This window comes from Stegostoma tigrinum, chromosome 12 (assembly GCF_030684315.1).
Source record: "Stegostoma tigrinum isolate sSteTig4 chromosome 12, sSteTig4.hap1, whole genome shotgun sequence".
NCBI classification, from domain to species: domain Eukaryota; kingdom Metazoa; phylum Chordata; class Chondrichthyes; order Orectolobiformes; family Stegostomatidae; genus Stegostoma; species Stegostoma tigrinum.
In genome coordinates, this window is record NC_081365.1 from 68,410,113 (window position 1) to 68,425,710 (window position 15,598).

Sequence of the window (15,598 nt, forward strand, 5' to 3'; positions counted from 1 at the left end):
TTTTGCAAAGAGGTGAATGTGTTTGAGTGTAGAAGTAATTTACAAGAATGGATCCAGGAATGAGAAACTTTGGTTATGAGGATAGATTGAAAAAGTTAGCACTATTGTCTTTTGGAGAAAAGAAGACAGAGGCGATTGGATAGAAGCTTTCAAAATCATGAATAAGTTGGATACAAAAAATGAAGAGAAGCTGTTCCTGATCATTAAAGAAACTGTAACAGAGAGGGCATGGATTTAAAGTGCTGTGCAAACAGAGATGTGAGACAAAACATTTTCACATAGTATTTACAGGATGGAATGCCAGGCAGATTCAGATGAGGCATTAAAGAGAGTGTTGATGATTACTTGGATAGAAATTGTGTGCACAGATATGGGTAAACGGTAGGAGATTGGCACTAGGTAATAAAACTAGTGCTGGCGCATTGGGCTGAATGACATCCTTCTATGACTCAACAATTCTGTGATCAATTTGTTTAATAGCCCTTCTCCTTTTTGCATTGAATTCTTACTTGCACCAAGTTCCTGTCTTTCAAGTCCTCCCGGATTCAGTCTGCTGTACTTTGAGCTTCAGCACAGCTCTGGCAAACAGCATCCTTTATGTACCTTTGGGTGCAGGCCAGGTTCAACTTATCTACCAGCACGAATCTCTCAGTATCAAATTGGCATCTGCCAATAGGTTACTCACACTGAATGGACAGATAACTTGATGAAACACAATTTTGTGTGACTCATTAATAAATTAACTTCTTTCTGCTTTCCACCATGAAATTTCTAGTTGAATAGATTCCTATTTTGAAGACATCACTATTTGAAGGATGAATGTTGGCTAGGGCATCCCAGAATTCCCCTTCTCTTACTCATGTAGTGCCAAGGAAGTGTTCATGCCAACCTAAGCAAGCAAACAGAATTTCAGTCTAATATTGCAGGTGACGATGATGTACAGCAGAGAGAAAAATTAAGTTTTGAGAAGATTTGTAGCTCAGGTTGAAGTTCTGGATGTGAGTTTGCTCGCTGAGCTGGAAGGTTCGTTTTCAGACGTTTCGTCACCATTCTAGGGAACATCATCAGTGAGCCTCCGACGAAGCGCTGGTGTTATGTCCCGCTTTCTATTTATCTGGTTAGGTTTCCTTGGGTTGGTGATGTCATTTCCTGTTCTTTTTCTCAGGGGATAGTAAAAAGAACAGGAAATGACATCACCAATGCCGGAAATGACATCACCAACCCAAGGAAACCTAACCAGATAAATAGAAAGCGGGACATAACACCAGCGCTTCATCGGAGGCTCACTGATGATGTTACCTAGAATGGTGACGAAACGTCTGAAAACGAACCTTCCAGCTCAGCGAGCAAACTCACATCCAGAAAAATTAGGTATTTGATCTATTGTGTTTTACAGTTGCGCGTGTTCAAACTAATCTATTTGCAGAACTGAGTTAGTTTTGTTGCACTAATTTTCAAAATTGTGCATTTTCTAAATTCTAAACTGCTAAGAAAGTTAATTATTTTGGCTTTTTCTCCCCCCAATATGTGAAGGAGGAATGTTATATGTACACAGCTGATAACTTTGAAACAGATGGCTTCAATTTTGGTTCTGATCTCCAGTGTTTGAAGACTCATACACTAAGATACTAGATAGCAGAATAAGTTGAACACAGTACATAGAACGGTACGGTACAGCACAGTACAGGCCCTTCGGCCCACAATGTTGTGCCGAACTTTTACCCTAAGCCTAAGGTCTATCTAACCTCTACCCCTACCTTATACTTGACTTTGTGGCATGTCATTGTTTGATAATTAATCCTGTGCTAAAATAATGGTATGTTATGGATTTGCATTTCTGTCAATCTGCCCAGCCTTTTAGCATTCATTCATAATGCAAACAATATTATGGAGTGGTGTGATGGCCAAATGCTTCTGACAGTTAAACCAAAACAGCAACCCCATTCTGCTATGACGGGATTAGAGGTTCCCTTCTATTAATTACCCCAAAACATGCAGAGAAGCTCACCTTTCCCTTTGTAAACTACTAAAAGAAAGAAAATCCCTGATCTCCACTTGAAGTTACAGGAAACAACTTCATTATTTAACCTAAACAATGAACAAATTAACAGCGTTACTAACAAACCACGAATTTCCCCTTAAACTGCTGGTTCTTCCCAACTACTGTACATTCTACTGGAATGCTGTTAATGATACACAAATCTCACTTATTAAACCCAACTAATAAGAAAATAATAAATTAAAACTTAATCTCTCCAGGTTCGCGCAGACTGTCTTCTGGAATATTTTATCTTCTCCGCTGTCTTCACTAATGCTTTTCCTCCGTTAATTCTGCTGTCAGGGATTTTTTTTTCTCTAATTTCTTCAATGAGGACTTTGAGCTAAAATACTGTACTCCTTTGATTAATTAGATGGGCTTTCTCTAAGAGCTAAATTGTGCGAACTTTTGGCAGATGACTCTCCAATTTTCCAAATGCCCTCATCTTTGTACCTGTGACGACATAATATGTCTTAGGTAGGATTGGTTCAAGACCGTCAGATTTAAATTCAATTGGCTTTCTGTATCTAGGTGTTTTACATTGGCCAAATTCAAATTAATTGTCACAACATCAAAACAAGACTGTTGTTTTGCTGCCACCTGTGAGGCTTTTTTTAAATAAACTTGCTTCCCTTTTATTTTGAGGTTCTTTCTACTGGCAACCTCCAAATACTGCTCACAAACATGCATTTATTAAAAATCTCTGAGCACAAATAAACTCGTCCTTTAAAGGTACTATGCACTCTCTTACCCACAATTGTTCGACTCACAAATTCTAGCTTCCTGCCTTCCAATTCACACATACTTTGCCATTCTGCACCAATAATAGCAACTTGGAAATTGTATAGGAAGTTGGATATAGAGGGAATGGATTCTTGTCATCATCCAGTTGAAGAATTGGTAAGTTTCCAACATCCTCACTGTTGGATACCCATGTAACTAAGGGAGGGGAGAGGAGGAGTGCAACAAATAGTCATTAAACTTATTGAGAAAATTTCACAGCTGCAGTCATCCCTGGAAATTCATGCAGGGCTGGAACGGAGTAGTAATTCAAGTTAATTTAGCATGCTTCTATTTAAAGCACACTTTTTGACTGACCGCAGCCTAAAACAAATGTTGAATTTTATTGCATGAATCGCACTCTGATGTTTCAGTGCTCTTCATCAATTTCATTTCTTGCATTCTCTTGAGAACTTGTAGTTTGGAGGTTCTGACTCCATTGAAACCAGAATCCCTTTGTTTCCACACCCAAATGAGCAGGACTTGAACCAGGAAAGCTGTTGGATTGGTACATTTGCTGATTAACCTTCCACAGACATGAGGGAAACTCACTCCTTTGTAGTTTTTTAAAGTAATTAAAGTAGTTAATCATGACACTACTTGAATTAACACATTCCATCCAGCATAAATATTTCTCTCATCACACCTGATGATACAATTCAAAAAGTCAGACCCCAGATTGTTCAGTTATTTAACATGGTGCATAGTTACTGAGGCATATTCACAAGTGGTGGCAGATTTTCCTTGACAAGAGAACATGGGTTTATTACACAGTTTTTTTTTGAAAAAGAACCTATTGAAATCTAAAAGATGGAAAGATCTCAAAACGAAGAGAACAAAATTTTAGAGATAATGGGAACTGCAGATGCTGGAGAATTCCAAGATAATAAAATGTGAGGCTGGATGAACACAGGCCAAGCAGCATCTCAGGAGCACAAAAGCTTTAAAATTTTAGTTTTGTTTCGTAATGTTATCTGTCATGGAGACTCAAGCCCAAAGATATTACACCCCAGCTCAACTCTTTAGGCTTCTTCTTAAATGACTCCTGCCAGTTTGTTTTTTTTCCCCCACTGTGGAGACTATTTGATGAGACCTTTCCAAATCTGCTGTTGTGGACTTTTCACAAGTTTAGAGCCTAAACTTTGTACTAATAAACCCGAGGTTTTGAAGCAAGCTCTCCTGGTTTGGAAGGTTCACAAATTAAACCCTTCTGCTCAGGTGACTTGTTCCCTGATGTGCCCTGACTCTGAGGAGAGAAATTAAATTTGGTTATAGCCTTATCCTGCTGTATACTGATCTGAATTTAAAAGAACTTTAAAACACTATTCTGAACTGAAAACAAATCAGATAGATCTACATGTTTACCCTATCTGTCATAAGCCCAACAATATAGACATCTTTCCATGAGCATCGCAGGTATCTGTACTCACCGCATTTCTAATGAAGGTTGATTAGATTAGTTGTCTGGACTGCTGGTTTGTGATGTGGAAAGACACCAGCAGCATGTTCATTTCCTGTTTTGGCTGAAGTGAACATGAATGTCCCTTTTTCTCAGTGCCCCTCCTCGCCTGAGGCAAGGTGACCCTCAAGTTGAACTAATGAGAAAGATGCCTTAGGGTCTTCTGGGATTGTGGCAGCTTTACAATTACTTTTTACTTAGCTAACAAATGCAGTATTTTGGTCTTAGTTGCAGAAGAACTCTTCTTTTAAGGAACAAAATGTTTCATATAAATAATCAATGTCTATCTGCCTCTATTTTGAAATCCTGAATTCAAAAGTGATATTAATATCTGGAAATTATATACCTTTCATCAGTTATTTTTCACTTTTTAACTTCCTTCCTGTTTTCTTGTGTCTCTCTGCTGCCTGTGGTATTAGGTGCATTTGGTCAACTCATTCTGCAAATAGTAATCATTAGTGATCTGGTGAAGTGAAAGTACGCGAGTACTTTGCCACATATTTCTTCTACAAGTGCCTTTCAGTTTTAGCTAATTTCGATTTGATCATTTTGGTGCCTTCAACATAACATCAGCGCCATTGGTAACCTCCTGTTTAATTTCAGACTGAAGGATGGAAGCTGTATGGTTAATGTGTTGTTGGAACCTATTTAAACTTTGTCAGTTGGGGTGGAAACCTTAAATCTTTTGGAGCTGTTGTTGGTCTTCCATTTTTCACCCTACATAAACTTGCATATTGCTGAAAAAAGATGCATTATGTTGAATCTTTTTGTCTAGCACTTAAGAGAGCAATTCGCAAGAATACCAATTTAAGGAGAACGCCATTGTGTTCACTTCGCTCTTCAAGGCTTCAAAGAACAGAGCTCTATGTATTAATGTATGTAGCTTCCAGTGCATGAAAGCTTAAAGTCAACAAAATAGGTGACAGCAATTCACAGATTCATTTCTCAAGGAAAGGCAATGATCAATCAGAATCAATCTTCCTGGTTTAATACTTGGCAGCCTGGCAGTTAACTATCAGTCATGATTAATTTGTTCATTCTCCACAAAAGTAATAACCAATCAGCACTCTGCTCTCATGCAGTAAAAATGTTGGTTTTTCCCTTGAATAGTGTTGTTGGAAATTGTTCTGATGAATGCAAGACAAAAAGCAATGACAAAATGTGTTTTTTTTCAGCCATACTTGTTCAGGTTCTTTACTATCAAATGACAATACATAAACTTGTGGTCATCCAAGTCTTTTAATTTGCTGCAAGTCTCATTTGATTCATCAGATCCATGCTTGTTGATCAACTCTGGATCCCAGTCTAACAACATTTCAATTTCAGCATTCTCATATGGTTTCCAGTTCCACTCCTGGCCTTTGTCCTGACAATTTCTATAATTTTTCATCATGAATATCAGTACTACCATGATGTCAGTATTCCTGCAATTCTGGCCTGATTTTATTTCTTCTGCCTTTAGTGGCATTGCTATCAACTGCCCTGGTTATCATTTTAGAATTCCTTGGCTAAATATCTACTTTAATGTAACTGTTCACTTTCAAGATGTAAAATCTACTTTTTGACCAACTCATGGTAATCCGGTTCCTCCTGTGATTTGGTGTCAAAAATATACATTTGATGGTACTCTCGTCAAGTACCTCCTCTGTTTCAAGTGTTTTTTTTAATGTAACTTTCTGATATTGTCACCTATGCCTGCTTAAAAATAAGATGCCCAACAAAATGTGATTGCCAAAAGTAAGTAAAGAAAATAACTTTTATTGCAATTGATTTCTCAGTTTTCCATTCCTGTTCTGTTCATCCCCCTATCTGCTCATAATTTTATTGAAACCCAGGTGATAACCCTAATATTTTTTAAAAGAAATCTTGATAAATATTTAATGCATTAAATATTTATCGACAGCATTTTGAGGTTTTGGGATTGTATAACATGCTCACATTTTTGGTTTCTTATTTAGGATTTGCTCGGAACTTATCAGAGGGCAGCAATGCGAATTACACAGAATATGTGGCCACTAGGTGGTATCGTTCACCCGAGCTGCTGCTTGGGTGAGTCATTGAGCTACTTGACAGTTGTCGATTGGAAGAATATTGTAAAATAACATTACTTTAGTGAACCTGTTGAAAATGAATTCAGCACGCATTAAAATGGCGTAACATTGGGGAACTGAATTATTCATGACAAATTGAATATTTTGAGGACAATGGTAATTTATTCTGACCCCAGTTAATGAGAATTGTGTTCTTTACAAATGCATGAACTCAAAAGTGGAAAGTGAATTATTGCAAGACATCGTCTCCGGTTTTGCACTGACAGTAGATAATTTGTAAAAATAAAACAAAAGAATTAAATAATAAGGAATTTATTTAATACTCTTTGAAAATTGATATACGATATCTTAGGTTTTACGATTTGAAATCCATTGGAATCTTTATCTAGTTCTGTGATTGGTGACAAGTACAGTTTTGTATTTGAAGTTAATTGAGGTAAGGACTGTAAACGCATAGGAATTGAGAGTGACATCAAAATTCTTTTGAGTCTTAACTGTTATTAAATTGAAATTGTTACAGTCTTGGTATAACACCATTTCATTGTTCACCAACCCTGATTCAAGATTTTGTGTATCCAGTAATATCTATTAATCTCGAGATGATGCAGTCACAGAGGTTTCTCCTGCCTGGTTTGACGTATGAAGAGTGACCAATAAGCAAAGCTGTGCTGTTATAAATAAGTATTTAAGTTTTCCATTTTCACCACGGCTTTTCAATCATGAGGTGCAGCTGGTCTTCCTTTGCCCAGGCTTGAGGGTACTACTTAACGCCCTTTAGATATACGCTTTGTGACCCTGACGCAATCTCATTTTTTAATCAATTTTAGTAGGAGACAAAGGGACAATAAGGTTGCTTAGAAAGGGTAGCATCAGTTTATTGGGGAAAAAACTCAATTTGGAATGGGTTGTCTGGACAACTCATTTATAGGTCAGTAAACTGTAAATTTCCATATTATTTTTAACCATGGCCATTTGTTTTGCTCTCAGGCCTGCAATTTTGTGTTTTGTTGTACAGCAGCAGAGAGTTTACTTTGTATGGGTTCAATGACATGTTTGGACCACCACTTATTGATGTGTCAGATATCTAATACAGCAAACTACTTTGTCAGATTTTCCAAATAGTGCATTAAACGAAAACAGTATTCCTTCCCAGCAGTGCGCTGGAGTCCTGTGATTAGCTCTTTTCAATTTGTGAATTCATCAAATACCTTACGGACCCTGCAAAAAGTCAAATATTTGAGGAAAGTTTTTTGGGATGAAATTCAAAGTGTCAACATTGTCCTTTACCCTGAAATATTTTTATGTATTGATGCATGTTCTTGATTTGAGCCCAAATTAAATCTAACAAAGACCATCTCAATAGTGTAGTATAAATCAACACTTGAAAATCCCTTTTAGTTCTCTGTTACAGCATTATAAACAATATCCATTGAAGTAGTATTTGTTCCAATAGTTGGCTGTTCCTGGTTATGTTTTGTCATCGTTGGTCATCCAATATGTCCCCATGTAATGTCACCTGACTGTAACGTTCTGTCACTGTAATTACTAAAGTAGCTCCAATGTGACTGTTGAGTGTTGTCAGTTTCAAAATGATGCAGTTGCTACACTTGCTTAGCTTGGACCCTGAGGGCCAATTCTTGCATCTGCCTTCATCCAACGTGAAAATGGATAACAATGCTTCTTATTTTTTTTAAAATTCTGTTTGGTGAGAGCTTTGTGCTTAAATATCACCATCATCTTAAATTTTGTCATTATCCAAACAAGATTGACCATCTGTGAGCCTTGTACTTTTGTGGCCAGTTGACCTTAGAAGGACCTGTTTTTCAAAAGTTAGGTGACACTGTGGTTTGCTAGCCTTTTGAAGTCCATCTATGTCTTGCCTATATTTCTAGTGTAGAACACTTGTTGCAATTGTTTTTGATGTAGTATGTCAAAACAGGAGAATTGATTGTTTTCATCATCAAATTCAGGTGCTGTGAAATTTTCTTCTTTTGACGCAATATTAAATTATACCCTTTCATTGTTTAATCCCTGAAAATGGAGGGTGGATGTTTTTGACATGTATCACAAATAAGTTTTTCAGGTCAAAAATTGGGGGATAAACTTGTGCACAAGTATGTATGATGTCTGGAAGCATAATGATAATCTACAAGGATGCTGTTTATTTCAAATAAAAGTTAAGTCATGCTGCTGCCATTTGGGTGATTTGATTTCATCTTGCACTTTTTGATTGTACACAAGTGTTTGACTTGAATAACAAGAAGTATAACATTTATCCTCAAGAGGCAACTAGAGATGGGTAGGAAATGCTGGCCCAGCCAGTCATGCCCACCTTTCACGATTGACTAAAGATAAAGAAAGTGTGTTCCTATTTAGCCATTTAACCACAGCCACAATTGCTTGCTCAGAGTTGTTCAAATTCAGTAATTTAAGATTGTGGACATGAGTACTCAGTATGGCTTAGCTGACTAATATTTTCATACTGTTATATAGTTTATTATAATACCTAGTGGGATGGTAGTGGAAAGGTTATTTCAGTCTTGCATTGTCACTTGTTACTATCAGACATAGTTAATTGCTCACCTTTATATGAATTAGTGTAAAATACAATAATTAATGTTGCTACTTAGTTATGAATTGAAGTATTTACATGTAAGCGCACCAGGTTTTAAAGTTTTGTATTGTTGACATTTTATCATGTTTGCCGCCTTTGTAGCCACACTTCTGTTCTCTCAGCTCCTGCCCACCCCCCACACAAAAAAGAGGGGCTGAATCACACTATCTGGTAAAATGTTAAAACTGAACACAATTCTGTGTATGTTTTGTTTTCCTTCTCTTTTTTGCAGAGCTCCATATGGAAAGGCTGTTGATATGTGGTCTGTGGGTTGCATCCTTGGAGAGCTAAGTGATGGACAGCCGCTTTTTCCAGGAGAAAGTGAAATAGATCAGCTTTACACAATTCAGAGAGTATTGGGACCGCTGCCTCCTGAGCAGATGAAGCTGTTTTATAGTAATCCTCGCTTTCACGGCCTACGGGTATGGTGTTTATAAAAATTCAAGTCGAGTTAAGGATCACAATGCACTCAGTTCTCATATTCAAAGATTGAAATAAATATATCTAAGAAAACCAATAATCTATGTTATTCTGATCAAATACGACAAATTAAATTAAAAATTGAATATAATTGGATAATATTTATTGAGCTTGTAACCTTACAGAAATGTAATTGAAATTTAACAGTTTCACTTTAATACATATTTTGTAAAAATAGCTTTGCTCATGTAGTAATTGTAACTAGATCAACCAGATGGACCTTATAGAATATGAGTTCCCTGATTGGGGCTGTTAATCTGGCCCAATCAGGGAGCCCTGATTGCTAGATATAAACAGGAGTGTCAGACATGCTGTTCACTCTGAGAGCTCGCTCTGAGGAAGCTGGACCAGTGTCCAGGTCTTTCTACATGGAAATAAAAGATGACTTGGTGATAGGATCCTGGTCTGTGTGGAATTATTTCAAAGGCAGCGAGAGCAAAACGTGCTCCTGAAGAATTTCGCTCATCACTGTCATCTTTGATTTGGGGTAAGCATTTCTGGCATCATGCCATTATTTGGGAAGCTTGGCTTATTTGATCCTGACATCAAAAGCGGGGCCCAGTATGTGCAAAGAATGCATTAATTTTTCTGGCCAAAGACATTGTTGCAGATGAAAAGCAATAAGCATTTCGCTTGGCAGCTTGTGCACACGTGGCTTTTTCAGTTATCAGAAGTCTAAATTTCCCTGAGGCACTAGATACTAAACCTTTTGAGTTGATGGATTTAGTTAAGGATTATTATGACCCCAAGCCGCCCTCTAATTCTGAGTGCTGTCAGTTTTACTCAGCAGTTCAAGAGCCAGGGTGATCTGCATTCGGTTAATAAGGTTATGGCGACTGGCAGAGGAATGTGACTTTCAGCGTTAAACCAATGAGATGCTGAGAGACCATTTTGGTATGTGGGATTAATGATGTGATCTTGCAGAAGCGCCTGCTAGTGAAAGCCTCGTTGGACTTCAGGCTGGCACTACAATTGGCTTTATCGTTGGAAAGTGCAACAAGTGGAGCCTATAGGTTGCTGTGTATTCTGATGCCTTCACCAGTCCGACTGAGGTTGGGCAACACCACTTGAGTGAAGGCAATTGCATAGCCTCGCTCAGGATATACCTTGAACGGAGGGACTGTAGGTCAGCCCACAGCAAAAACCCAAAACACAGCTGAGCCTCGGCCAAACGGTTAACGTTTCCTTCAGGATCTGGGCTGACAAGCCATTGTAGTTGCTGCTGGGATGTGAACTCGCGACAGCAAAAGAGTCCCACTACTCCTAAATTGAGTAACAGCTCTCATGCCAGTATCCATGAGAGTGCACGCCTTGTAAAGTTCACCTATATCTGGGTTGGAACACTTAAATTGCTCAGCAGCATCCAAATCCGAACCAATCAAAATAAACGTCTGGTTAGATGGTCACTTGGTTCCAGTTGAGGTTGTCGATGCAGCCATTTCAGTGATTGCAGAACCTGTCTTCAACAAAATTTGCTGTGGCCCCCAACCTTTAAGTTTGTCCAAGACCTCGGATAGACTGAGAACCTATACTGGAGCGCCTTCACGGATTAAGGGTATAACTTGAGTCTGGTCTATTATGAGAAGCAGCTGGTTCAGTTACCACTCATTGTTGTCAAAGACTCGGGCCCAAGCCTGCTGGGGCGAAATTGGTTGAGAAAGATTCACCTACTTAGGCTCAACATTTTTTTCATTAGAAAACAGCACCTGAATGAAGTCCAAATTTAGTACCCAGAAGCTTTTCAAGAAGGTCTGGCATCTTTTAAAGGAGTCAAGACCTCCTTGCATGTTGACCAGGAAGCACCTCCATGATTGTGCAAGGCCTGCCCAGCATCTTTTCCTTAATGGGCAAAAGTAGAGGCAGAAATCAGAATACTGGAAAGCAAAGGCATCGTCAAACAGATCCAGTTTGCTGAATGGACAGCCTAAAACCTAACGACGGTGAAGCCCAACAGGTCAGTTTAGTATTGTGAAAAATTTTAAACAAGCTGTAAACCGTTTCGCAGCTAGATAAATACCCAATCCCTTGTGTAGAGGATTCATGCGCAAAGTTGGCCTGGGATGCTATCTTCACGAAGCTGGATTTGAGCCATGAGTACTTGCGTTGCAGTTAGATGAGGATTTCCAGAAGTTTGCTATTGTTAATAGCTAAAAGGGTTTGTACCAACATATGAGATTGCCATTTGTGGTATTGTCAGCCTGTGTAATTTTTCAGTGAACAAAGCCAATCCCAGGTCACCATTTATCTAGATGACATGCAAATAACAGGCAAGACCAACATAGAGCACTTAGAGAAGTTGGAGGTAGTTCTTAGCCATTTCTCCCAGGTAGGTGTTTGCCTTTGAAGGGAAAAACGTGCTCCACGAACCGCAAGTGATTTAATTGGGCTACAGAGTTGAAAGACCAGACTACACTTAAAAATAGTTGGGGTAATCAGAGGTTCCCCATTTCCCACATGTGTCCTGGAACTTCGGTTTTTCCCTGGGCTGGTGAATTATTGCACCAAGTTCATCCAAACGTGACCTCCATCCTGGCACCTTCGCATCAATTCTTTTTTTAAAAGAAATAGTCAGCCTTGGAAATGGTCATGTAGCCAAGCCGTAGCTTTCAGGGAATTGACAAAACTGCTATCACCTTCAAGGTTTTGTACACTGTTATCCCGAGCGAGATCTGGTATTGACATGGGATGCCTTCCCATATGGCATCTGGCTAGTGTAAACTCATAAGTGGCCCGATGGCATGTGCGTCTAGGACTTGTGCTATTGCAGAGTGTAAATACACTTGCATAGACAATGAAGATTTGGTAGTAATGTTCGGAGTAAGGAAGTTCCACCAATATCTTTAACAGAATAAATTTTTAATAATAGTAGACCGTAGGTCTATGTAGAGGACAAGGCAGTACCAAACGTAGCTTCACACCAAATTTAGTGGTGGGCTGTAATACTAAGTGTGACAATTAAAAGTTGGACATTGCCCAGGAGACCAAATAGCAAATTCGGATCTGTTGAGCCACATCCCACTTTTTTAGATACACCACCAGTGGTACTGCCACTAGTGGTTTTAAATTTTCTGGACATATTTCCAGTCACAGCTGACACAGTTTTTGGTTGCAGAAAGATCCAGTCCTCGCGAAAGCAGGTGATGATGGCAAAGCCAAAGGACTGTCATAAACAGAATCAAAACCATTTTAGACCTGGAGAGACCAGATCACAGTACAAAATGACGTATTATTATGGGAAACAAGAGTGATTGTCCTGCGCAAAGGTCACCACCACCCCAGCTACTGGCTGAACTCCTCCACAGTTCTGGAGTGCCAATTACAACAAAAATCTCTACCAGCAACTCCCACTCTTTCTCTATACCCTCACCGTCACTACTCCCCATACTGTTGCTGGGTCAAAAACCTGGAATTCCCTCCCTAATAGCACAACAGGAGGACTGCGGCAGTTCAAAAAGGCAGCTTACACCACCTTCTCAAGGGCAAGTAGGGATGGACAAGAAATGCTGGCCAGCCAGTGGCACCCACATCCATAAAAGAATTTTAAAAAAACATCGATAGGAATAAAAATGAAAAGAACTGCAGATACTGTAAATCAGGAACAAAAACAAAGTTGCTGGAAAAACTGAGCAGGGGGTCTGGCAGCATCTGTGGAGGAGAAAACAGTTAACGATTCGGGTCCGGTGACCCTTCCTCAGGAAGCTGGGTAAACCCTAGCCTCAGTTACATGTCAACAGTGCAGGTCCTTTAAAAGGCTCAGTGTCCTTGGTCATTCTGAACGCCCAATCAAAGTGGCTGGCTGTGCTTAGAATTCATTTGTTGGGGATGACAATAGTAAAACTGTGCGCATCTTTTACAATGCATGGACTCCTGGAAGTATTGGTCACAAATAATGCGCTATTATTTACCAGCAAGGTTTTTGAGTATTTCCTAAAGTCGAAAGGCATTTGGCATAAATGGACAGCTCCATACCATCTATCATCCAATGGTCTGGCAGAAATAGCAGTCCACACTTTGAAGGCAGGCTTAAGGAAAGCCTACAGCTTCACTACAATAACAAACTGTCCTGGTTCCTATTTGATTATAGAACCACCCCTCATGCACCTACAAGGATAGCTCCAGCAGATTTGCTAATGGGGAGAAAATTCCATACAAAGTCAAATCTGATCATTCCATATTTGTGGGATCTGTTTTGTCGGGTGCAATGGCACCAGGAAGGCCAATGCTGGACGTAAAACTCTGTTAAGTGAAAGAAACAGTTTGCTTCGGAGAGTTTGCTGTAGGAACCGCAGAAATGGCCCTGCCTGGGTAAGAGGCATGGTCAATGCAAGGTCAGGTCCTGTGACTTGTAAAGTTCAAGTAAATGCGACAGTCCTGAACACGTGAACCATATGACAGCTGCAAACTCATAAACGGAAGCAAAACGTGCTAGCTCCTCAGAACTTGCAGAAATTGTGGTGGAGCCCGTGGGTTTGCCTTCTCTGTCAAGCGTTCAAGAGACCTCAAAATCTGAGGTAGACACGGCAGATGTTGCTGTCTTGATGCCTTTGTGACCTGAAGAAGAAAATGAATTTCTTCTAAGACTTTTCAGGCATAAGAGGCAAACTACTGTGTGTTAGATGCCACCCGCATCTGTCGCAGAGTTGGAGGAACTTGACCTGGTGCAAAAATGCCCCAGGAAGCGCTGCAAGATAAAGAACCAGACTATCCCATGATTGAGAGGGAGGGATTTTGTTCTTGTAATGAGGTCAGCCAGGTGGATATTGTAGAATGAGTTCCCTGATTGGGGCTGTTAATGTGGTCCAGTCATGGAGCCCTGGCTGACAGATCTAACCAGGGGAATCAGATGACTCTGTTCACTCACCTGGCTCTGAGAGGGTTGGATCAGTGTTAAGGACTCTCCGCATGTAAATAAAGGAGGACCCAGTGACAGGAGACTGGCCTCTTGGATGTTCTTCCAGTCAGAAAGTCATTTATGGGTTGTCAGAAGTTTTATTGAATAACATTAATTAAGTGTGACATGAATGGAGTGCTGGGAGTTTGGTGAGTTGAGGAAATCTCTCTCTAAAAGTCAAAATTGGTTATATTTAACAGTTAAACATTCACAGTTTAACTTCAGAGGCTGAAGCAAGAGTATAGAAATTATCCGTTATGAAACAATGAATTGATTAATTAAGGAATCTGGTTTGAACTTTTTTTTAAATTCTGTCATGGGCTCAGATAACTCATTTTAGAACAGATATCTGACTTATCATAGAATGTTACTTAATTGGAAAGCTGGGAGTTTGATGAATTGGAATTAGTCTTTTTTTTTAAAGAAATTGTTCATAGTATAGGAATTGGTTTTATCCTTGGGTATCCAAATTACATGTACAAGAAAAGGAGCTGATTGCTGAGTAAGGGGAGTAATTATAAGTTGTACTGTCTAGTTTTTAATTTTATAGTAAGTAGTCAAAAAATAAGCTTAAGGTGTGGCACGGCACCTCAGCCACATGGAAAATCCATTATGTGGCATGTTTGAAGTCATGGACACTTTATCTGTCCTGGACATAGAAATTTGAAGCAAGTGTCAATGGCTGCAGAAATTTGAGCTCTGGGTTTTGGAGCTTGAGCAGTGGTTAGGTTTACTATGGTGCATCTGCAGTGTCAGGAGCTATGGATGATGGATAAGGTGCTTAAGGAGTTGATGACATGGCAGGATAATGACATTCAGCTAGAGAGGGAATGGGGAACCAACTTAACAGAGAATCAATGAACCGTTTGCTTCTTCCTGTGTTCAAGGGCAAGATCTATTCCAGTCAGCTTCAATGAAGTTAGCTCTGCATCTGACTGCCTGTTTTGGGTTGTTGCCTTGTCTTGGTTCGGTTCGGCTTGGCTTGCCTTGCCTCGCCCTCTTGGTGATGCTGACTGCCTGTCTTGGGTCTTTTTCTGTGTGCTATAAAATGTTGGGAAAGGAGATGAAGGGGCAAATAAGATAAGCAAAGAGGTTTTTTGTAAAGCGATTGGTAGTTAACAAAAAGGCAAGTCCTAAAATCATCTACAGGCCGCTCAATAGCAAAAAATGCTAAATGGGAGTAGTGTTGATTAAAGACCGACAGTTGAGAGATATTAAATGAACACTGTAATCTGTATATACCAAGGGCCCAGGTGCTACCCAGACAATGAAGACCGAGTAGGAA

General features: G+C 39.4%; 1 protein-coding gene across 4 annotated transcripts in view; it reads left to right on the forward strand.

Annotated features, from left to right (window-relative positions):
* Window positions 1-15,598, forward strand: part of cdkl5 (cyclin dependent kinase like 5) — a 136,955-nt gene that overhangs the window by 63,066 nt on the left and 58,291 nt on the right. For all 4 annotated transcript variants that reach the window (XM_048540164.2, XM_048540166.2, XM_048540165.2 and 1 more), the window contains 2 exons: window positions 6,236-6,326; window positions 9,175-9,364. In XM_048540164.2, coding sequence (XP_048396121.1) covers window positions 6,236-6,326; window positions 9,175-9,364 — 281 coding nt within the window. The remainder of the gene's footprint in view (window positions 1-6,235; window positions 6,327-9,174; window positions 9,365-15,598) is intronic.